At 29.4% G+C, this 26101-nt stretch overlaps 1 protein-coding gene across 4 annotated transcripts in view; it reads left to right on the top strand.

Moving 5' to 3' along the window:
* Positions 1-26101, top strand: part of LOC107455131 (tRNA-uridine aminocarboxypropyltransferase 1) — a 58584-nt gene that overhangs the window by 26731 nt on the left and 5752 nt on the right. For 2 of the 4 annotated variants that reach the window (XM_043044528.2, XM_043044527.2), the window contains exon 5: positions 18678-18980. The exons of 1 other annotated variant lie outside the window; for it this stretch is intronic. In XM_043044528.2, the coding sequence (XP_042900462.1) occupies positions 18678-18940 (263 nt within the window). In that variant the 3' untranslated portion in view covers positions 18941-18980. Of the gene's footprint in view, positions 1-18677; positions 18981-21378; positions 21647-26101 lie in introns of those variants that run through there. One more of the 4 variants, XM_016072591.3, reaches the window with a different exon arrangement.

Below are 26101 nucleotides of genomic sequence, written 5' to 3' on the forward strand. Positions count from 1 at the left end.
TTTTTTAATATTTTTTATTTTAATTTTTTTTTCCCTTAAAAAATTTTTTACATCTTTTTCCAAATTTTCATATTTCTTCCATATTTTTTAATCAAAATTGAAGTCAAAATACTTCTGCGAGAGCAATACGGTGAAACAATTTGGTTAATAAATTGTTTAAAACTAATTAATTTGTTAAGATTGGAGAATGTGTTGAAGAATTAGAATATTTAAATACAGTTCTGCTGTGTTTTCGGCTTGGTTACCATTAAAAATTATATGTTGTACAGTGTAAAACCAAAGGCGGCTAGTTTAGTAATATTCGGTGAACAACAAACTTACATAACATTAGTAAATATTATCTTTTTTCGAAAGAAATGAAAATGTAGTCAGTATTTGTATCACAGCATATAGGTCGATTCCAAATCTGAGAGACAGTGAAAAAATTATAATTTTACACTGGCTTTTTTATGATTCTGAATTAATCTATTCTATACTATGACTATTCTAACTATTCACTATGAATAAAACAATGTATTCACATTTAGTACTAGTATAAATTCAGGTATAAATCTATATTTACAAGTCATTTTTTTCCAAATATATTGCTTAATTCAATACGTCACGTGCCCGACAAAACAGTTGAATCGCCTTTTAGGTTTTTAAACTCTTTTTTAAGCTGATAGACGCATTTACTACTTCGTTTCTTTTCTTCTCTTGTTCAATTCCTTCACTTACTCATTCCTTCACTAACTATTATTTCTCAATCATTAACCTAACCGGAAAATAATAAATAGCAATCATTAAATCGAAAAATATAATGTCTTGGACCCTTTTTTAATATTAAAATATCAATAATCTTAAACACATAATGAAATCGATGAAATCTGCATAAAATGCCATGATCAAGAGGCTTCTGCCAGACACAAACTGGATTGTATGAACGAAAAAGGAAATTAATTCAAATCCCTTTTTAAGTCATTGACTTTCGTCGAGTCAATGGTCTTTTAGACCTGGTCAGAGACTTTGGAGGATTGGACCCGCCAGACTTTGGAGGATTAGTAACTGCAACAAATACGTAATCAAACTTCCGGAAAAAATACGCGTATATGCAAGTATAAAATCAAATAATAAATGCAATTTTGAAATATTCATTTTAATCAATTTTTTAGCATTTAAAACTAAAAATCTTTAAAATTTAACCAAGTGTAAAAGTAAAGGTATTTAAACAAAAAAAAGCCTGAAAAAGGATTTCCTATCACTATCAAGTGTCTTCATAGAAATCAAAAATATTAAATGTATCATACGCGCTTTCAATTGTGTTATGATGCTTAAGAAACCCAATCTCCTCTCTAAAAAAATAATATAGGTTTGATTATTTTTGAAAATTAATATAACACATCCTCGTATCCAACATATAAAAACACAACATAAAATACTTATAAATCAATGGCCACGCAAACAGTTATAAAAATTAACTGAGTTGACTATACTCAACTGGCAAGATTTTTTAAGCATTATGTTTTTATAGAAGAAATTTCCCTAAATGACTACAACTTTAAACATTGATATTTAAAGGTTAGTTATTTAATTTTATAACCGTCGTTGAACAGCCAACCCAAATTTTGGGTTTATGACTACTAATGTTCAACTACGTAGCCTTGTAATTCTGAATCCAATCCAGAAGACAAGGGAACTCCTGGATTAAGTATTGGGAGAAATTTGCCTCTATAGAGGACTTTTTGACAGAACTAACCCGCATTTGCGTTACATGGAGAGGAAAACCACGAAAATCACCCACGGTTAGCCTGACGACAAGGGGACTCAAGCTCATGGATCCGTCTACCACTGAGGATATTTCATGTCAGCACTGTGGTCGGTGCAAGTCGGATGCAGAATTCTTATCGACCTACCATTGCTGGAATCCGAACCTGGTTCAACTCATTGGAAGGCGAACGCTCTATCCCCCGAGCCATCGTGGCTCAAAATGTTCCCATGCTGAGAATCGAACCCGGGTGAAAGCCATGAATCCTAACCACTAGACCACATGGGAGTTGTTATTTTTAAAAGAAATTGTGAGTTACACATTTGTTATTTTAAAAAAATGTACCATATTCTCAAATATAAAATGCAAAAATCTATTTTTTTTTATTTATATTTTCTCCTTATTACTTTAGTTAAAGCTAATTTTCCATATTTCGTCTAAATGGTTAATACGCCTAGTTGGAATATGCTTCTATGATAAACTCCTCTTTCATCAATAAATATGCTGTTTTGAGTATTCCCCACATTTTTTTTTTTTTTTTTTTTTGGTGCATGCAAATTCTTGTTTCCAAAAGTCCGAAAAGCAAGCTCCCATGGGGGTGATATTTTTATGATTCCTTCAGTCGAAGTATTTGAGAAGGATCTTCAAACTATCAAAGCAGGAACGAGACTATCATCCATCTCACTCTAGAAGTTACGCCTAAACTCACATTTCTCAACCTTTCTTTAAAAACGAAAATTTGACCTCATGATTTTCCTTTAGAATGTGTGGTAAAAATCCTGCAATAGTAAAACAAGAAAATAATAGTGACAGACATATCTGATTTAGTTGGTCAATGATAAGGTCCTCCTAAAGATGAGGCCTGAGGATCATTTGATGAGGATCTCACACTTCTAGAACTTTGATAGAAACAGATAACTAGGAAGAAAAAAAAACATTCTTTTAAAATTTGTTTTTATCATTAAAAATCCGAGAGTTTTTTTGTTTTTGTTTTTTTTCTATTTTAACTTTACAGATAGCTGCAATAATCAAGAACCTAGATCTGGTTCCTGGAGGCAGTGGTCTTCACATTCCTAATCGTGGAAATCATAATCATAGAATTAGAAAATACGATAGATTTAAACATTTTTACCTGATCCTCCTAAAGATGGGGCCTGAGGATTATTTGATGAGTGTCTCACATTTCTAGAACTTTGATAGAAACAGAGATAACCAGAAAAAAACATTCTTTTAAAATTTGTTTTTACCATTAAAAATTCGAAATTTTTTTTTTCTATTTTAACTTTACAGATAGCTGCAATAATCAAGAACATAGATATAACTCCTGAAAGCAGTGGTCTCCACATTCCTAATCGTAGAAATCATAATCATAGAATTAAAAAATACGATAGATTTAAACATTTTTACATAATTACTTAAGCGATACTAATCTAAAATTTGAAAATAATAACAATGATAATTTACACGACAACAAAGTAAACATAATTATTGTTTTGTTTCTGAAAGTTTATTTTTATTGCATGTTATTTTTTTTTTCAATTTAAAAGTTTTTATTTCATTAATTTATTATTCACTAAAAATTTTAAAGAGGAATTAATTTTAAAGATTTTAATAATTTATTTAAACTCTTAAGATTTTAAGCTAGCCAGCGAAGCGAGACTGGTTTTCTTTTTAAATCTCAAAGAAAAACCATATAAGATTGCATAGTAATCTTCGAGAGTTGGGGAGCGTGGAGCTTACTAGTTAAGAATATTACCTTTTCAATTAAAAGGATATGAAAGACTTAAAGTTGTAGAAAAATTATTTACATTCTTTCTGAGATAGTTGATAAAACTCATTCAAGGATCGCATTTTCAAGAATCTGCTGAGCATGACAATTGAATATATTTTGCAATGTCAATAATGGTCAGAATATTGAACAAATATTGTTTTGATAACAGTAACAGAACTTGTTTAAGTCACCCAATTTTTTTTTTTTNTTTTTTTTTTTTTTTTTTTTTTTTTTTTTTTTTTTTTTTTTTTTTTTGTTTACCGGTAAAAAGTTTATAATTAAATGTTAGTTTCAACTTATGTATCTCGCATTATAATTTCATTGAAAAGCATTACAAGTTCTAAAACTTACTGTTAAATAATTTCTCTATCTCAATAGACTTAAATATCTAAGCCTTAATTAAGTCAACCTGTATTCTGTCACATTGATCTTCTGTTCACTAAGCCGGGATTATCACAATTGCCTTCGACAAAGAATAAACGAGTATGTAGAGAAAATAGAAAATTATATTACTCTCATACTAGTACATATTGTAAAGAAATCTTGAATGTATGTATTTTTAGTAGTGAATATATGATGTGTGATTTATTCATTATTTTAAAGCATTAGCATGAAACGATCAGATGGACCTGTGGGCGAGCAATAAACGGAAGTTTGATAAACAATAATAACTGTCAAGTTCTTGTATTAGGATAGGGGATTAGTTTTATCTGAATTGAAAATATACTTAAAAAATGTCCTAGAACTTGTAAAGGGCATTGCATTGAAAGTAAAAGCATTCGGAAAAGTTTATGAGCTACATAATTAAAGTAAAGCAATAACTAAGTAGACTTAGATGATATTATTTATAAGGAGTCGGAGTATAAAGACTTGCATAGTTGCATATCCATTAAATAAAGGAAATATGGAATGGGCAAAATAAAAAAAAGGGAACCAATGTTTCGAGGTTCTTAATGTTTCGAGGGACTTGCCTTAGATATGTTAAAATATTTGTGCCGACAATATTTGAATTTACGAAAATAACCAAAAATCTTTCTTTGAATAAACATACTTTTTTTTCCGATGGATTTAGATTCTGAATCTCAAAATATAAGAAATAGTCACAACCTTGAAAATGCGGTCCCAAGAAGTTTAGCCAAGTTGAGCAGTTGAAGTTTTTCGCTCATTCGTTTTAATTGTACATTTTTCCACGTTGAAAAGTCATATTTTTAAACTTTCATATACCAAGAAGTGTTTGACCGATTCTGTTTCACTTTTAGATTTGAAATACTTAGTTAAAAATGAAGTGAAATAATTATATATCTTGTAATTCAAATATTTTTAGTCCATTATTAAAATAAAAAAATAATTGGAAAAAAAAGTACTTTTTTTTATTATTTGGAATTAACTTTGCACAAATGAGTTGTTTAATTGTGTGGCATTCAAAAAGAAGTTAAAGAGGTAAAAAAATAATTTTTATACAAAAATTGGTTGTGAAAAATGTTGATGCCGAGAGACTCAAATTGTTATTCATTTTCAAAAAATCTAAAAAGCTTGACTTAGGTTAATAAAGTGATACGACACTTATTTTGGCATAATGCTAATTTTGCATCAAACTGTTTCTTGGTACAGATGCCAATTAAGTTTTTTAACTATTTTTTTTTATAGCCGTCGTTGAACAGCTGACCCAATTTTACGGGTTTACGACTACTAATGTTCAACTCCGTAGCCTTGTAATTTTGAACCCAATCCATAAGACAAGGGAACTCCTGGATCGAGTATCGGGAGAAATTTGCCTTCGTGCAGGACTTTTTGATGGAGCTAACACGCATTTGCGTTACATGGAGAGGAAGACCACGAGAACCTCACATGGTAAGCTGACGACAAAGGGACTCTAACCCATGATCCGTCTACCACTGAGGATATTTCGCGTCAGCACTGTGGTCGGTGCAAGCCGGATGCGGAATTCGTATCGACTGGGATTCGAACCCGGTTCACCTCATCGGAAGGCGAAAGCTCTATCCCCTGAGCCATCGCGGCTCTTAACTATTTTTGTAACATTTCCTTCAAATAACAGCACAATATACAGAAACATCTTATTACGCGTGGAAAGCACGTTCCCCCCCACCGAAAACGCGTTAAAAATGTAGCTTATCATCTTGTTCAAAGCCTTTAAATTAATATGTATTTTAAGTTGAAATAAATAATCAATATTAATGGTAATATTTGTTTTCAAAACTAGTTTTGAAACATCTAAATTTCTTAGTTTTCAGTACGGTGAGGAAATGTTACTTTAAAAAAAGAATAGTCTATTTTTTTTCTGACTTGAAAGGAAAATAGTTTCTTTACAATTTTCTCCAGTATTTCCTGTCGTTTTTCATATCCAACCTATTGGAAGTCGGAAAAATTGCAAATGCTTGAACTAAGATCGTACCTTTATGTTTCAAAATGATACATGGAAGCTTTGGGTGACGAATTGTTGCTTCGCTTTTTTTAGAATATTCTTTGATTGATGTCTATCCTTAACCATTTGTTGACAATCAGTTTTTTTGATGTTTGACTAAAGAATATTTTACAACCTACTAATATATGCCGCTTGGAATCGCTTATTTATTTTGAATATAAGTATATTGTCCCTACTATCATTGTTTATTTTAAAAAGAAAAAACTCTAGGAATTTATTGAATATAAAATAGCAACAGCATAAAGCTTAAAAAGTACGTGTAAAGAAAACAAAAAGAAATATTTATTTTGTTCTTTATTGCTCTTCCTAATCTGTATTGTCCTTTCTACCACCTTTTCTGGATATTGATTTTTTCCCGCGCTTTTCATTTCATTCTTTGGAATTCATTTTTTTTTTTAAATCGTTTTCGATAATTGTGGTTTTTGATTTTATTTCCAATGTTCTTTTTCCTCTGCTAGTTTAGAATATGCGCTTTACTTTCGAAAAACTGTTAATTAAGCTATAAACAGGAAATAATGTGAATTTTTCTTAACTTACGTTTTTTTCTCATATTCTGTATTTCCCTATGGTTAACCAAATTTTATTGAAAAAATTCCTTACTTATTGGCTAATAAGGCATTCATATTTTGGCATATATATTTGGCATATATATAGGCATCATTATATAGGCATATTTCAAGACAAAAAAATTATTAGGATCTTTCTCTTTAATTTTTTTTTCTAAATTAAAATAGTAAGGTACATATCTTTGTTGAGATGAATAAGCTTTTTAAAAAATTTGAAGATATTTATTTATTTTTTGCGCGCGCAAATCCGTTTTTTTTCCCTGCACAGGTTACTGATTTCCAGGTTACTGATTCATTTAGCTTTAAAAATTACCGAAAAAGCTATATTTCTTCTAATTATTTTATTAATTTTTGAAATTAATTAACTGCTTTAAACAACTGTTCTTTTGCTGTTAGCTTTAGAAAATTAATTTAAAATTTTGCTTTAAACTTTTAATCAGCATTCCTGAAGCGAAAGGTACTAACAACTGTAGCGTATAGTGGGCAAAAAAATAAACGAAACACCCTGAATAACTTTTGATGTAACGATCGTATTTCCACGTACTAGGACTCAATCTTAATGGTTCGATAAGGTTACCTAAATTTGCTAATCAATTAGTGCAAACAATATTTTAAATTATGAAATCAGACGCAACAACGCAATTTCTCTGAAAAAACATACCCCTTTTTTTCAAAGGATTTGAATTCCTGACCCTCAAAATATAGGGGTAGCCGCAATCTCGAAAATATGGTCCCAATAGCTTGTTCAGGAGAGCGATCGAAAATTTTAACCTCTTAGTGTTAACTTTACACTTTAAGTTACACTTTTTCGCTATATCTTGGAAATTTTTCAAGTGAATTGAAGCATTTTTGCATATAATTATAAAATTCCTTTATTCAAAAATAATTTTGTGCAAAAAAATTTTTTTTAATAACTATTTATTATTTTTTATTTAAAAATCGACAAAAATTTTTCGAATAGTAAGTTATTCATTTTTAAAACATGCATTTTATATCGCAAAATACAAATTTTGATCCAAATTGCTCAAATAGTTCATGAGAAATCGAATTTTAAAAAATTGGATAGTTAAAATTAGATTTCTCATGTACTATTTGACCAATTTGATTCAAATTTTGTATTTTGACTTATGAAATTACGTTTTAAAATGATGTAAACATTTGTAATTCGTGAACAATTAAAAAAAATTTTCGACTATTATTAAATGAAATAATAAATAATTATTAAAAATAATTTTTTTGCATGGAATTATTTTTGGAACGAATTTTGTAATTGTATACAAAAATGTCTGTAGTTATGGCCCAATTTGCTAAAAGTGAGGTTAACATAAAGGAATCCAAACTTTTGACCGCTCTCCTGATCAAACTTTTGGGACAATATTTGCCAGATTTCGGATTTAATATGTTTCCAAATTGTTGAAAAAATTGGTTTTAATCTCACATATTTTACGCCAAGGATACTTAATAAAAGAAGAAAATGAGTTAGAACTAAAACTTTTACGTACTCTTAAATGCTGGGACCAGAATAAATTATTTCATTATATTTCGTAATATCAAACTATTACATAATTTCATATTAACTAATTAAGGTTCTTTTTTGCACATTATTTTAGTTTGCAAAATTATTCAACATTTTTTAAACAAAAATGATAATTCAGTTAATGAAATCTGTTTATTTTGAATAGTGTAATATTTTGAATAGTGAAAATATTTGTAAGTATCAAAAGTCTTGCATTAGATGTAATTCTTAACATAAACTTGCATTATATAACATTAGATATAATTCTACTCTTGGCACTAGCACTATATAGCTATTGACTAACTAAACTTTTTATTATTTTCTGTATCTTTTTCCAGTTGCTTTTATGTATATTTTTATTCAATGAGTCAGTTATCTCTAAATAAGATGCCAGGCTTCGTTTTTCCCCTCCATTTGAATTTAAAATTGTGTTTTATCTTCAAAACAATCCAATCTGTCCAGTGTTTATTTATTCAGCATCGATATTTGCGGGGGTTTGTAAATACAGGTGATCATTATGTTCGATTGAATTGTGTGTATCATGAAGTTATCAGGGAAGAATATCTTTGGAATTTGTTCAAATGTCATGCTATTGGAGCGTGATGAATTGCTAAATTATTTATGTCGAAATCACATGATTTCGAGACATCCAAGGAGTGAAATTTTCCAGAAAAGCTTCCATAAAATTTATTGTTTTCCATTTTGTTTTACAAAAAACTAATTCGAATTTTGTTAATATTAACGTGTTTTTAGAATTTAATAGTGTTACCACCCTGCTATCCTGCGTTTAATTACACATCAACAGATATGCTTGTTAGTTTGTTTTTTTCCTCTTTTATTTTTTTCATCGGACATAGTTTTCAGCATCGTTTAGTTTTCTGTGCTTTGAGTGCATATTGTCTTAAATCATTTTAATAAAAATGTTTGGCGCAGAATAGCCGCATCTGGCCCGATCGTGTCAGATTAGTAGTAAGTAAAATTTCTTTTGCATTTTCTTTATATCACAAAACAGGGAAACTGCTGAGATATGATCAAACAAAGAAAAATATCTTGCTTTATTATAGAGTAATTATATGGTGCATAATTTTTTATGGAGCATTTTTTAATACGATCATAAATTAACAATTATGGCCATAATTAAAACTTAATATATTAGATTAACAATATAAAATATTAAGCATCTCTTTTAGAGAAGAAGATAGTTTATATTTAGGCATTTATTTTTATATAACATATTTTGTAACTCTTAATCGTCGGACTGGGGGGCCATCAAACAACCAAAATCCCACTAGTACTAGCCCCAAAAACTACAAATTTACTAGTGAATAGTTGCTAACGGACACTTGGAAACATGGGAAAATATTCAAAATTTGGTGAGTTATTAATAGATAATATAGCCAAAACTAAAACCAACCCTGAGTTAATAGATTTTGATATTCGATTAGTCGCGACGCTGAATTAATGAGTTGTATCGAATTTAAAAGTTGGCTGTTACATTGATTGTTTAGAAAAGAATAAAAGTATTTATATTTGGTTTATATAAAATGTGATAAAATTAAATAATTGGTTTAATTTAATCATAACAGGATTAAGAATGATTAAGAAAATTAAATGTATGAAATTAAAGAAATTTTAAAAGCAAGNGCAAAATTATTCAACATTTTTTAAACAAAAATGATAATTCAGTTAATGAAATCTGTTTATTTTGAATAGTGTAATATTTTGAATAGTGAAAATATTTGTAAGTATCAAAAGTCTTGCATTAGATGTAATTCTTAACATAAACTTGCATTATATAACATTAGATATAATTCTACTCTTGGCACTAGCACTATATAACTATTGACTAACTAAACTTTTTATTATTTTCTGTATCTTTTTCCAGTTGCTTTTATGTATATTTTCATTCAATGAGTCAGTTATCTCTAAATAAGATGCCAGGCTTCGCTTTTTCCCCTCCATTTGAATTTAAAATTGTGTTTTATCTTCAGAACAATCCAATCTGTCCAGTGTTTATTTATTCAGCATCGATATTTGCGGGGGTTTGCAAATACAGGTGATCATTATGTTCGATTGAATTGTGTGTATCATGAAGTTATCAGGGAAGAATATCTTTGGAATTTGTTCAAATGTCATGCTATTGGAACGTGATGAATTGCTAAATCATTTATTCTATGGATGTCGAAATCACATGATTTTGAGGCATCCAAGGAGTGAAATTTTTTAGAATCTACGAGATTTTCCATAAAATCTTCCACGAAGTTTATTGTTTTCCATTTTGTTTCACAAAAAAACTAATTTGGTTAATATTAACATGTTTTTAGAATTTAATAACCATCATGCTATCCTGCGTTTAAGTACACATAAACAGATATGCTTGTTAGTTTGTTTTTTTCCTCTTTTATTTTTTTCATCGGACATAGTTTTCAGCATCGTTTAGTTGTCTGTGCTTTGAGTGCATATTGTCTTAAATCTTTTTAATAAAAATATTTGGCGCAGAATAGCCGCATCTGGCCCGATCGTGTCAGATTAGTAATAAGGGAAATTTCTTTTACATTGTCGTTATACCACAACACAGAGAAACTGCTGAGATATGATCAAACAAAGAAAAATATCTTGCTCTATTATGGAGCATTTTATTAATATGGAGCATAATTTTTTAAGAAGTTTTTTTTAATATGATTATAAATTAACAAATATGGCCATACTTAAAACTTAATATATTATATTAACAAAATAAAATATTAAGCATCTCTTTTAGAGACGAAGACAGTTTATATTTAGGCATTTATTTTTAAATAACATATTTTGTAACTCTTAATGGTCGGACTGAGGGGCCATCAAAATCCAAAAACCCATCAGTACTAACCCCAAAAACTACAAATTTACTAGTGAATAGTTGGCAACGGACACTTAGAAGCAAGGGAAAAGATCCGAAATTTGTCGAGTTAGATAATATAGGAAAAACTAAAGCCAACCCCATGTTATTAATATTAAATTTTAAGTAATTTGGTTACAGCTTAAACACCAAAAATACCGTTGGAATTTAATCTAACACTATAACCGAAACATTTTTGTGGTTAAAGAAATTAAGTATTTTAAAGAAAAATCGATTTAAAAATAGATTTTGATATTCGATTAGTCGCCACGCTGAATTAATGAGTTGTAGAGTTGTATCGATTTTAAAAGTTAGCTGTTACATTGTTTAGAAAAGAATAAAAGTATTTATATTTGCTTAGTATAAAATGTGATAAAGATTAAATAATTGGTTTAATTTAATCATAACAGGATTAAGAATGATTCAGAAAATTAAATTTATGAAACTAACGAAATTTTAAAGGCAAAGAAATAAGTAATTTTATACTGATTTCTCAGGCACATAGACCTAACATCAATCCAATCTAATTATTATTATCAAATTAATATTTATTGATTGATAATAAAGCTCTGCCGTGCAATTGAAAAAACAACGTTAGTGCTTCACGATTAAATCCGAGGAAAGTGGCTTGACAACTTTTCGCCTCTGCTGATGCTATAAACTTTCAAATGGAATTCCAAAAAACTGATAAAATAAAATCCTTTTTTTTGCTATATAAAGATGCCAAATGTATAAAAATCTCAATTTTGAATTTTTTATCGCTTACCTTGATTTTTCGATTGCACAGCAGAGCAGTAGGCTCACAATTTCCCGATTTTCGGGCATCCCTCATATTAGGTTCTAGATCTAAAATTAATAATCCGAATAGTTAATTTGAAATATGGCAAAATCTTTCTAATATGGCAAAAATACTTCTCCGAATTATACTGAAATCAATAAAAATCCAAAATACTGAACCCCTGCTTAAATTATCTGTTGCAATATACTCAAAACTTAATTCCTACTAAATGATTATACCGACTTAATTCCTGCTAAATTATTAAAACTTAATAGGGAAAATAAACATGTATTTATTTATCACAATCGTGTCTTACGTTATTAAAGGCTTACCATTTTTCTGCACCACGTCTTATAAAAAATTTATCCTTCCTTTTAATCCGATTTAGTTAGAAATAATTTTCGAAAAAGTTTAAATCCGTTGAAATGTATAAGTTTAAATTTGTTATTTTAAAAGTTTTGCGTTTCCAGGTAAGCATTAGCTTGACGAAACGACATCGATTGGTAGATGTTTTTTCCAAGAATAAATATAAAATGTCACATTTTGAAACGATGATCGATGAATACGTTACTGAGATTATCTTCCATTTAATTAAATGAAATTCGTATTTAAAAAATTTATAAAACTAAATAAAATAAATTGATTTAATCGAAAACAATTTGTTTAATTAGAGAGAGTTCTTAAAATTCAATAATTTGTTAACTGAATTTTGAAGAACGTTATAGTATTAATTTTTTTAAGGAATGAAACAAAGCGAAAAATATAATACTGTAAGACAGATGTCTACAGCTTCTACGTTTTTTTCTTTTTTTTTTACTTCTGATTAAACATACGGAAAAGTTCAATTTTTCGAAATGAGTATTCGATGCTTTGTACCACGGCCTAAAGCTAAGACTTCATAGGACTATATTTTTAAACGATTACCTCTTTTTCATCTCATAGCAAACTTAATTCATTTTTTAAACTGATTTATTTTTAAATTAATTCACCGTAAAATTTATAATCTCTGAAATGTATAAGTTTGAATTTGTTATTTTAAAAACTTTGCGTTTCCCCGATAATAATTTGTTAACTGAATTTTGTCCTCCTTGGCTAAGGAAGGCAGAGGTGCCGACCAACCTTGCACCACCATCACGCTTGCATACCTCAAATGCAGTTGCAAGACACAGACTTCTGCCCCATTCCTTCAGGAAACCCCTCATTACTGACTTTGATTGTTCCAGAATCTTAACATCAACAATTACAAGACTAAAAACAAACCACTTTAAAGGGATGAAAATTCTCCCCGTCAAAATAAGAACTTATACTTAACCCTGCAAGAACTGCACCGATATCCAACTTACCCCGGATCATATTCTCGAGTGCCCAGTCCTTACCCCATATGTTTTACAACTGTGTATGGTGCCACTGGCTTCAGAACTTCGTGAGATCCTCTACAGTAATGATGTATTGGAGCTAGCGGATGCAGTTATGAAGGCACACGAAGCCATTTAATTGTCCATGGACACGATAAAAAAAAGAGGAAAAAAAACTGAATTTTGTAAAATTTGGTAATATAAATTCTTTTAAAGGAATGAAATAAAATGAAAAATATTATTGTGCAGAAAGACGAATATCAGCTGCTACGGATTTTCCTCTGACTAAGCATAAGGAAAATTCAATTTTTCGAAATGACCATTCAGAAGCTAGAATTCATAGGATTATATTTTTAAAAGTTTACATTTTATTCATCTCATATCAAACTTTACTCATCATTTTATTTTGATTTGTTTTAGGAATAATTTTCCTAAAAATTTTATATTCGCTGAAATGTGCAATTTTGAATATCACCACTTGTAAAATACTCAATTCAATGTTGAGAAAAGGAAAGTTAAATTAAGGGGGCAGATAGTTGTCTTATTTTAATTTTTAAACCATTATTTTTCTATAATACTTACACAAAATTTGACTAATTGAGGTTTAAAAATTATTTAAATTTTAATGATGAGATTATAAATATCTTAACAAAACTATCTATGTTAACATATGTTAGTGATTTATTATAATTGGTAAAATCGTTTAAGCTATTAACTAAACTTAGAATAAGTTAATAAGTACTAATTACTGACACTTTAACAAATACGTTAATTATAAAACTGCTCTATCAAATTTTAATTTTAACACTGAATTTTTAAAGAAAGGTTAATGTAAATGCAATGAATTGAGTTTAATGTAATGAAAGTTTATTGTAAGCCTTTCAAAAAAACCTAAAATTATTCATCTGAAAAAATAATGCAGAAAAGTGCAAATTTTTGTTTGGAAGATCTTACCTTTTACGCAGAAAAAGACACGTATTTTCAGTATTTCATAACCATAAATTATTTGAAAGCTAAATATAATATATTTTAGTTAGTAATTTTGGCATAAATAATTTTGGCATAAATGTGAGAAAAAAGCATGAAATGTATCTTTTCTAAAAATTCTGTGTTAATTAAATAGAAATGAGAACGTAAGACAAACCGCCATGCAAAATATCTGTTATCGCACATTGTAAAATCGATTACATTTGACTATGGCTTATGATTAACATCATTCAGTTTAAATTTTTTATTTTCAGCAAAAACAGCAAATTTTCATCCTATTATGGTTCAAGGTTCGATTTTCAGCATTACAGTAAATTTTAACGTCCTTACAATAAATTGTATAAGTTCTTCTTTCTAAATTGTATTAAGTTAATTGCATTTAAGTTTCTATTCATCAGAATATATTATAATAGATTTTTTCTAACAAAAAATCTATTTCAATTAATTTTACCAAGTTACTATTTTAAATCATACCACTTTTTCAAAAGTTTGCTGGGTATTATTTCTATTGTTAAAAACTTGTTCTATAATTTCTCTTTTAGATCTGTTAATTATGTAAGAATTAAAAAATTTCAAATTAATTTTATTGATTGATATAAATCTTTATTTTGCTGCTCTCTTTTTCGATGCTGAAAAATCACTTCTCGAAATTGGTTAAAATTTCTTATGCATGCTTTAGATTCTTATTGATTCTTAAAAAGCTTTTAGTGTTATTGTTTGTTTGCATATAGTCTAAAACAAAAATAACCCTTATGTTCTTCACATAATACTAGTTTGGGTTAAAAAAAAATTTTTTGAAAATATTTAAAATTAAATGCCGCGTTGACATGTTATAGAAATTATAGTCTAATATGAAAGTAATCCTTTAAATGTACAATTAAAAGCGATGTATGTAACATAGGGTAGCTTAAATGTTGCGACAAACTTCTAGGAGAGTTACGTCATCAGAATTAAAATTGAATAAAATCCCATGTTCGAAAATATCATCATACGCCGCTAGGGACGTTTCCTCTATATTAAACTGTTATTTCGTATGCTTCTGAACTGGTCATAAGAGGTAAAGTCTCTAGCCGCATGTATTTTATGGGCTAGAGTTTATTCATGTTTAATCCTGATGATATGCCCTAACTCTCCTAGAAGTTTGTCACAACATTCTCGGCAATCTGATATGGGCCCGCTATCACGCCTTAAGCACTGTTTGTGCTGGGGAGCTTTTAAACTAACTTGTACATTTCGACAAAAAATAGACTAAAAATTCATCTGTTGCTTTAGGTGCAAAAATAATTTCAGATTTGAAATCCCCACACTCGAATTAGGCAAAATCAAGTGTTTGTATTTGTATTGGTGAATTTTGGAAAAAGGGAGACATCTCTTAAATTTTTAAAATTAATATTTGGACACTTGTCATGCATCATTTTCTTCAGGAGTAAATGAATTTCTTGAATCTGCTGATCTGCTTTCTTGAGGATGCTGAAAATCTCTATTTTGTTACTTTTTGTCATTTTGAACTTTTTGTCCTTCCGTTACCATTAACAAGTACCTCATTTCTATGTTTGTTTTCTATGTTTGTATGTATGTTATTTTTCAGAAATACTGGTCAAATTATAATAATGTTGTCTTCTTTATGTATTCTTATTTTTCCAAAGTTTTTCCTTTTTTAGCTTGGCTAAATTTTTATGAAAATCATGATAATCATGTCGAAAAAATGACCTTCCGTTACCATTTTTTTTAATTTGAATTTAAATAAAAGTTAAACTGAAAATTCATAGGTTTGACATTTTTAATGATTAGCTAAAAAGAGTGTAAAATTCTTAATATTAATTATTGAAAAAATGTGTAATATTTTTAGTTATAGTCAAAAATAACGTTGATTTTGTTGTGCTAACTGTTTTTCATTTACAGCTGGAATTCACTAAATGCAACGTAATTTACGTATTGCGTAATTTACAGATAACGTGTACAGATAGCTAGATAACTGATCTGCTTGTCCAATAAGAATGTTGTTGTACTTATATTAAACTATTCCTTTGTATTGTTTCAAGATAGGTACTTAATAATTTTACTACATTTCAACTAGATGGCAGGGTAATCCACAAAAACATCTTATTCTTTCTATGAAAATCGTTATCTTTTTTATTCCATCAATTGCATTTTACGTTTTTATATTTTATATTACCTTTCTTTATCTACAATTCTAGCTCAGTTAATTTATAGTTATTGAAATATGTTTTTGTAGCTAAACAAATGATGATTAACATAAATTGATTATCCCTGGAATTAACAATCCCTGAATTACTCGAACAGAATCCAGAAATTCCTAATGAAATTCCCTAAGGATACCATTGCATCTATGATTGTATCAAATCTTTGTTTTATTCTTAGATACTAAGTTAATACTTTCTTAAGGATGCTGTAACTTACCATTTCATTGGAAAAGCCATGATGAGCTTACTTAACGGTAATGATAATCGCGGTGACTATTTAGCTTCGCTTTATTGCTATACGATTTCCGAAATTTCGCTTTCCTTATATAGTTAATCACAATAATTGTTTCGGCAAAGAATTCTTAAACTTTTTTTTTCACTTGATCTATCTCTACAAGCTAAGGAATTAAAATTATTTTTTTCTTGCTTACAGAATATTTTTTAAGATAAATTTCATTAAAAAGGTATTAGTTAAGATTAAATAAATTGCTTATTGATTTATTTTTATGGTTAACTTGAAATTTTTATTCTTTAGTTTTTAGAATTTTTCTTGAATTTCGTAGGCTATATCAGATGGTATTTTGATCCGCAAAAATGTTTCCAGAATTTTCATATTTACAACAAATTTATGAAGAAAAAAAGTATATTTAAAAATAAACTTGCTTAATGCAATCTAATGTTAGAGCTCTTAAATATTATTTTATAATAGAATTCTAATTGATTGTAGTTTCTGTTGTAGATACATGTATTACATGTATAATTATTTTATGCGAAACAATGTGGCAATATTGAAATAAATTAAGTCAAATCGTGAGAATTTGAACATTTTGAAGGACACAATACATTTGAAAAAGTGATATCCCAAAAGAACATCATTATCTCAATTTCGCAAGTAAGATTTTTTTTCTTTAAAAAAAAGCAAAAAATTTTAGTATAAATTCTTAATTTTCTGTGACTATTCTAACGTTTTCAATCTCTAAATTTTTTTAACGTTTGGAAATCACTCACAGTTCGAACAATTCGAGAATCGGCTCTTCAACAACTGATCTTGACTTCTGAGAATCATTTCATATTTTGAAACTTAATAACCTAATTCAGGGGTCGCATTCCCCCTTAAATTTATAAAATTCCTAAGACTATGTACGAACCCNAATAATATCACACAATAGTTTTTCTTAATAAAGTAAGGTAAAGGGTAATAATAAAGTTTTGATTAAGAAGGTAAAAATTAAATAAAAATCCAAGTTGGTGTTAATTTATTTTTTCTCTTGATTTATTCTCACTTTTGCCTGTTCCTGAATTATGCACTTAATTTCTGATAGGTAATATGTAAAGTTGAAATTTCATTTTTACACTTTAGAGATTTCATTCTTGACTTAATAAATTTCAGAGCTTTATTTTATGGCTTGCAATTATTTATGATATGTGTGGATGAATTGTAATAATCTTCTGTTATGTAATAAACTACCGTGTGATCTGTTTTTATCCTAGCAAAATCATATATTACCCCTAAAATTTACCTAAAAATTTTTTTTAAAAAGCTCCTAAAATTATCCTACAATTTTAAAAAAAACTTTGCTGCTACCCCTGCTAATTATTTATTTAATATCCCATCCTTTCTTAAAGCTTGGAAATCTATTTTAATTTAATTTCTTAATCTTGCACATTTGAGGTTCTCTCCCTATTTCCTCCACCACATAATGTTTCTTATCGCCTTTCCTTTATTCTATTATCTTGTTTAAGCTTGTTCCTCTACCCCTATTGGTTAAATTACTCTTTTCAACTTGTTAGTATTGTGTTTTCCTCAGTCGTTCTGTATTTTGACTCTAAAAAGGTTCTTATTTTTAAAGACGAAACTATAGTATGTCTTTTTTTCTGCTATAGTTTGTGCTATATTCAAGTTGTTTGGTTTTTAGGCTTTTAATATCGATAGTTTTGGAACTACTTTTCTCTCTAGTTATTTAGTCTTTCTCTCTAGTAACTTATTAGAACGCTTTGTCGAATGCTGCTTTCTCTTGTCACGTTAGTAGACTTGATGGAGAAACGAAAGAAACAAACAAAGCCTAAGAGTGAAGAAAAACAAGGTGTGTTTTGTGCATATAGATTTTAAATTTTCGTAATCATCTCGCTTTTTTTTAAAAAAAATGTTTCAAAAGCCATTTGTTATCTATAAGCCCTTTATCTGTTTCTTATAAATATTAAAAAATTCTTACTCGACAATTTTATTTTACGAAATCACACACGATTAAAAACCTTTTGAAAACTATTACATATAAAACCTTTTATCACAGTGATCGATTTTATTACACTTTTATTATTTTATGTTTTAGAAAAAATATATGACTAAATTTTCAATTCTCATTTAATTAATTACTCACTAAATTTATTATTTTTACGAATAAAATTGGTTATCTAAAAATAGTTTTCTATTTCAGAACTCCGTTCAGTATTTCTCGATGATCATAAATCCTTGTTTTGGCGATACTATCGCGAAAAGAAAGAAACTCACCTATCTACCATTGAAGCTATTTACTACTTTATTGTGGAACTGCACAATCTATTGCAACCGGATGTGCCTTATCATGGACAATATGATAACATGCTATTTTTCTTTAAGTTTATGTACTATAAAATCAGAACTTTGTACGATCCTTTAAAATTGAAAGCTTATCAAAATTCGACAGTGTTAACGAAATAGATCTGCTTTTGTACTAGCAATAAAGTTTTTTATTTCTTGAGTCCTCTTGTTAATTTATTCTAGCTGCGCGTGGATGAAGCACGTGTTATTCTAGTTGCACGTGGTTAGTTGTAGTGGATGAAGTGCTTAGATTAAAGTGGTTTTCCAATAAGAAATTCCATGTTTTTTAAAAGCAAAATGAGAAAAAAAAGAGTTTTTTTACAATGGCGACGCACACAATTTAGTTGATACATTCATGAAACATTGCATGCTCATAAAATGCTGCATCGTATGTCGCATTTGTTGACTTCTATTATATTGTCCATGAGTTCTTGTCTGAAGCATCAACGAAGATAGATTTCTACTTTATTTTCATGCTATTTCTTTTTATAGCGAGCGTAGAACAATTTTTGCATAAAAGATTAAATAGAGTGCCAGTTTTGATAATTATATAGATAAATGCATTTTGTAAAAGTAATAATTTAAGCAAAACATCCAATACTAATAATAAAAACTAAGTTAAAAGAAACTGATGCAAATAGTCTTTTTCGCTTTGATATTAAAAGTAAATATAAATAAACTTACTCGCTTAAATCTCATGTCATCGTGCACATTCTAGTTTTGTTGATTATATCACGTATTCTTAAATCTCTTGAATAGAAATCTATAGTTTAGCGAACCTTTAGTTTGTGATAAAACTAAATTACATAAATTAATTATCATTTAGTGAAGAAATTGTTTTGTTTTAAAGGCTATTGAGCTTGCACGGAACAATATCTTTGCCAAATAATCTGCAGCCAAAACTCGCTATACAGCGAGTTTTGGCTGCAGATTAGTCCGCCAAGTGCGTTCTAAATTTATACAATTTGCAGTTACGCATCTCGGTACTTCGCCAACGTGGGCTTCAAGCCAACGCCTCCTATAACTTAAAGCCTCCACACGGTTTTTTGTAGGTAGTCCGGTCAGACCACTATGAGGGTAAACAAGTTAACGAACGAAGCATTTAAAACAAAATCTAGTAAAAGTTCGATAGTGGTAGCAAATATATATCAAAAAATTTACTTAGTTTTTGAATATAATTGGTTTGTCTTATTTACTTGTCTACCACTACCGATTCAATTCTAAAATATATATGATAAACTTCTCTCAATTAATATTAGAAGAGAATTTGGATTCCTGCGCACAACTGGTTCACTTTTTAAATAGTCTGCGCAGACTACTTATTAAAAAAACGTGTGGAGGCTTTCTGATCTAGGAGGTAATGTTCGAGCTCGAAACATTGAATCGGCCATCCAGTGAAATATGGAGATCTGTGTAAAATCCCCAGGTAGTCTGCTCAAACTACTTGGAAAAGGAATCAGTTTGCGCATCAGCTAATTTTTATAGGGAAGCGTGTAAAAACAAGAAAAATTTAAGTTAAAATTGTCTAAGCCGCGATATTGTGCTTAAAATGTCTTAGTAGACTACCTTGCTAATATTAGAGAGGATAGTTTAGTATAAGCCAATTTTTGATAAGACACGAGAAGTACCAAATATGAGGAGGCTATTTGAAGTTTATTTTTACTTATGTTTATGGAACACTACTTAGTACGATTTAGTGTTCTGAAAAATGTATTGAAAATTACATGGTTTATCTACATAATGACATTCACAGAAAATATTTGTGATTATAATTTAGATGAAAAGCATTTTTTTATTCAGTTTTCTTACCGTAAATTACTGTAATAGCTTTATTTCCTGACATGTTAGTACTTTCATTTGACAAATTTCGATAAGTCTGCGTTTGTTTATTGTATTCATAGACGATTGTTGTATTCATAGACTTCACTTAATTTTACAAATAATTTCAAATTATCCCTAATTATTTGTCCTTTAATTATTGGTTTTCCATCATTTTGTAATTTAATATTCAGTCGACTTAGACTATTCAATGAAATTGTTTGATTTATCCCCATTATATCTGCCGAATCACGTATTACACTTTCCGAACTCGCAATTTTGTAATTCTTGAGATAATAGTTTATAATCGGAGGCTCCTCTCATTTTTGGCGATTTCCAAATAAATGAATATATACTTAAATAAACCAAGAGCCAATAACATAAAGGTAAACAAAAGTTGCGGAAACCCGAAGGTGATGTCATTGAATGCAAAGCATATCATAGTCTCCAAAAATGGTATCATAGTTTCCAGAATTAATCAAATTCATTAGTTTGGCTCTTGTGCGACATTTAACCATTCATTCTTGTTAAACCATTCAACGAACATTCCTATCGCTTCTTGTAGTATTAAACCAATGTCATGAAATGAACATGAAATATTGCTTGAAATTTTTATACTGACCTGAAAATGTCGCTCTAACATTTTTAAATTTGTATTATTGTTTGTTTTGTATATTATTCTTCATTATTTTCAAACATTTCAAAAACTTTTTTAATGCTATTTTTCTTTTCTTTTACAGACTTACAATGTGTTGTGCTAAATTCAAAAAAATCTTTATTCTGGCGTCCACAACGAGGAAAACCTGACACTTTTTTGGCTACTGTTGAAGCCGTTTATTACTTTCTGGTAGATTTCCATAGTTTGAAGTATCCTGGTATGAACTATGATGGACAATACGATAACATGCTATTTTTCTTTAAATATTGGTATTTCAAAATAAAAAGTGTTTATAATGTAAACACTTTGCCTAAATGAAGTATTTTTGCAATAAAAGTTTTATACTAAAATTGTTCTTTTTGTATGTGATTTAAATGGTAATTTAAAAATAAAATTCCATACCATCAGTGAAACGGTCAAACTTATGATTTAACTGTTTTCAAGTAGTTAACTTTCCATATTTGTCAACATAATTGTTTTTTAACTATCATTTTTCTGTATAAGGATATTATGATGTTCTGTCCACTGCCTCGTTTCGCTCTCCAATCCTACGCTTTTGTTTATTTATTTATTTTGATATTAAACAGGTTGCTACACCTGAATGAAAAACTATTCAAATTTCCCATATAAGTTTCCTATTATGCTGGGATAAAATTTAAACCTAATCCGTTGCAAATTCATCAACAATTTTGATTTTTTAATTCCGATTTAATTTTTGATTTGTAGAATAATTAGTAATAGTAAATAGTAATGGTGTGAAAATTTTATTATTAAGTGCAGTAGTTAAGCCACGGGGTTCTAGCCCCGTTGATGACTTGAAGACTATGCAATTTAGGATGGATTGGAGCTATTTTGCCTGAGAAGTGTAGGCCGCCTGCGTGCAATGCTGACCACCTTTCTATTATCATATTATTAGTCTCAAAATTATGGAGCCTTAACCTCCGTGACCACCTTGACGAGCAATGGTTTTCTTTTACTTCATAAGTAATTATACTTTGACAGCTCTCACATGGTAAATTCTGGGTCTCACATGGTTGATATCGTTAAATTTATTGGATTTCAATTTTTATAAGGGTCAATTGGACAAATTTTAAACTTTAACTTAAAAAAGGGGAGAAAAAAATTTTTCTTGATTTTTTCATAAATTTTATTGTAAACATCAATCTTTAGATGTTTAATTTCACCTCATAGTTAATAGTCGGAATAATCACAACTATACATATAAAACGTTTAATTCTAGAGGGGAACTTGTTACTTTTGTATTTTTGCCCGATAACCTCCGGGCTGTTGCCAAAATAGTACTATTTTTTTTCCTGTTTTTAAATAAATGCCACGGAGGGGCTTCGCCGGGCCTCTCGGCCAGTGCGTGTGGCAGATACTCTTTGTCCACGTTAAGGATCGTGTACAAAAGTTCAATCACAAATTAAAGAGGATTGCTAGAGTCACCTGGGGTNTTTTTAGAGAAATTTTATTGTAATAATTTTACTTTTATCTCCGTATACCCCCCTGGGGTGGGTCGGAGTTCAACCTTACTTACTCTTTGTCCACCTCCGGCTGTGCGGGAAACTGTCACGGCGACAAGATGAAAATTTTTCCCGCATACCCATATTTGGGGGGATCGGGGACCTAATTTACCTTTACTTCATAAGTAAATTGCGTTAATTTTTTTAGGGTTAAAATGTAGATAACCTCTTCTGCTTGTTCAGAACTCAAAATATTTTAAATTAAACAATGACTTAAAATATTTTCTGAATTCCGGCTTAACTGAGAATTCCTTACAACATAAATATGTATCTCCATTGATCAGTCTTTAGAATGTCTGCTTTAGTCGGCTTTTATATTTGGAAAATAAGCTTCAGTTTTGATATTTGTTGCCTTTTCCATTAGAGTACCTACCTCGTGTAGAATGTTCTTTTATAACAAAAATGCTGGAAAAAAACTATACCATGAATAAGTATGTGTTTGATGTCATGTGCAAAGTAGTGATTTAATCTAGTAATTCGGTGAAGGTGATTGCATTATTTTGAGACTTGTATTTACATTTAAGCACCTGATTAGAAATTTAGTTCTACAAGGAAATCTGATATCACTGCAGCTGCATTATAAACAAATAATGGTCTATACCACTGTATTTAGAAACAAAAATAAAAGCGAAATATCTCTTAATAGGAGCGTAATAAATCCAGTGCATTTTAGTGGTAGATTTTATACATTGTAGTTTTGGTTTTTTAATTTGAAAATCTTATTTATCTCACTGAATAATGACTCTTTCAGTCCATTCTATGGGCATCAGTTGATTGGGATGCTTATTCTTCATTTACGTAATCATTTTCAAAGAATTTTTTTCTTGCGTTTACTTTTCCTTAAACATCGCGTTCATAAAATCGCAGCCTTGCCTTTTTTTTAAACTACAAAACAATATCTTAAACTCCTTCCATGCCATGTCGTACCGACTCAAGATTTTCATTGCTTTATTTAGAGCACACTGCTTTTTTTTCTTCTAAAAAAAAGTGAAAGGTAAAATGTAATTTCTTTCTCTTGAGTATTGAATTTACAATATTGCTTGATTAAAAAACAAATTAGAATGATTTAACTAATGCATATTATTTCTGTTTTCACTACTATAAGAGTTTAAAATGGTCGAGATAGCCTGGTTGGTGGGAAGTTGAGCTGTTCGTGAGAACGTGAGTTCACATCCCGCCGGTTGAAGAATCCCCGTTTAAATAGTGACTGGAGCACGTTGAATCTGTCGGGGTCACAACGTCCTCCAAGTTAGCATAGCAAATCAATATCACTGGAGGTACTGAATTTTTTCTCTTATTCAGGTCAAAATTATGATCTGTGGATGAATGAATAGAATGCGATTGGATCCTCCTTGCAAAACGAGCTTTGACGTGTGTTTGGCTGATGTCGTATTCTTGGACATAGATGGAGCCACTGTAAAAACAGGAAACTGACTCTCTGCTTTAAAAATTCGCTGCATTTCCAGCAGACTTACTGGTATTGGCAATTGGCATACGTAACAATAACAAAGGTTAAATTTTTCTACTTAAGATTTAATAAACTGAAATTAAATTATCTCTCTACACACAACCCTACTGAAAATCCAAGAAATGTAAATTCCAAAACAACAGAAAAAAGTTAATAAATCCTTATCCCGTTTTCTTTATTTACATAAAAATAATGAACCCAGTGGAGAAAAAAACAGGCCATTTATAACAAAAGGTGATCTTTCGTTCCAAAAATCATATCGAGTTAACTTAAAAACCGACAAGAAAAGATGCCAAAGTTCCACAGTCAATCAAGCCTTATTCTGTGATTTGTTGACAGATAATCAACTTCGAAGCTTCAAGGAAGACAGAATTTTCAAATGTGTAAGATTTGGACCTTCTGATTAGATTTTCGATTCCAGCAAATTTCGCAAACTTCTTGTAGGAAAGAATATTTTACTGTCAGCTGTTTAATGTCGATGAATAAATGTGCGAACGGGGCAACACGCGTGCAAATTTCATATTTTAAAGAAAGCTACTTTACGTTCAGAAGAATCCAATGTTTTTAAAATATTAAATCTTAATCAATTAAGCTCTTACAAAACAATGGCTTCGCTTCTGTTATTGAAAACAAATATGATTAGGAAGTTAATATGTACACGGAGAAAAAGATTCTGGTACAATTATTCTGCACAGTAAGGTAATAGCACTTCTGGTAATAAAAAAATAAGAAGAAGAAATTAAAAAAAAAAACATAATTCTGGCTAATAAAAAAATTATGGTATTTAAACCATCCATTTCGTAATTTTTCCTTTCTTACCGTAAACCGGAAATTCTGTTTTTCAAAATTCTATAATTCTTATTACGATACATTTTATTGTTCATAGAGAGCATGATTTGTTTTCTTAGTAAATGGTTTTGACTAACTAAATAGTTTATTTTAAATTTGGTATTCAAATTATGAATATTTTAATCTGAAGTAAAGCATTCCCGCAAAAACCAGTTGTGGACCATGGGGTCATAGAGGTTTAAAGCTCTACAATTTTGAGACCAACGGTAGGATTGTGGCAATGTGGACAGCACTGCACACAGACCACCTTTACTTCCCAGACAAGCTGATATCTAAAGCTGGATGGGCTTCAAGCCGCCACTGGGGATCGAACTCCAGCTCTTCACAATGACAGTTCAGTGCCTTAAACACTGAGCCAACGTGAAGATTTTAATCTTGCAATTTAAAATATAATTGCAATATAAAATTAATTCAGAATGTTGAATTTTTTTGTCGATTTTAAAATTTTTGTTAAGCAGTACAACTTAATAATTAATTGCGGATATTAATACTTATCATGTAATTATGAAGAATTTATATTTATTAACTCTATTTTGGGTTTTAATTTAAACTTATTACCTGCCTGTGAGTTATGCGGACATTTTCTCCGCATTTTAAATCTAAATACTGCCAGATTTTGAAGATTCGAATGATAGGTTCAGGATTTTGGTTGAGTAGTATGTTTTCATAATCTTGATTCTTGATCATAACATATTAATTATTAAAATTTCCCAGATAGAGGATCGATTGTGAACAGTAAAAACTGAGAGATTTCATCCTTTTCACAGTTAGGAATATGCAAAGCTCTTAAAAGAGAAATGAAAAAAAAAATTCCACAGAATTAATAGTGAAACTATATATTTTTGATAGAATTTTGAGTTAAATCCAATTTATTTTATTTTCTATAATGGAAAATTTTAAACATATTGTTCGAACATCTTTTATTTTTGTCAAGAGCTGAACGTTAATTAAAAATAATTGGTGTC

This window comes from Parasteatoda tepidariorum, chromosome 8 (assembly GCF_043381705.1).
Source record: "Parasteatoda tepidariorum isolate YZ-2023 chromosome 8, CAS_Ptep_4.0, whole genome shotgun sequence".
In the NCBI taxonomy this organism is placed as follows: domain Eukaryota; kingdom Metazoa; phylum Arthropoda; class Arachnida; order Araneae; family Theridiidae; genus Parasteatoda; species Parasteatoda tepidariorum.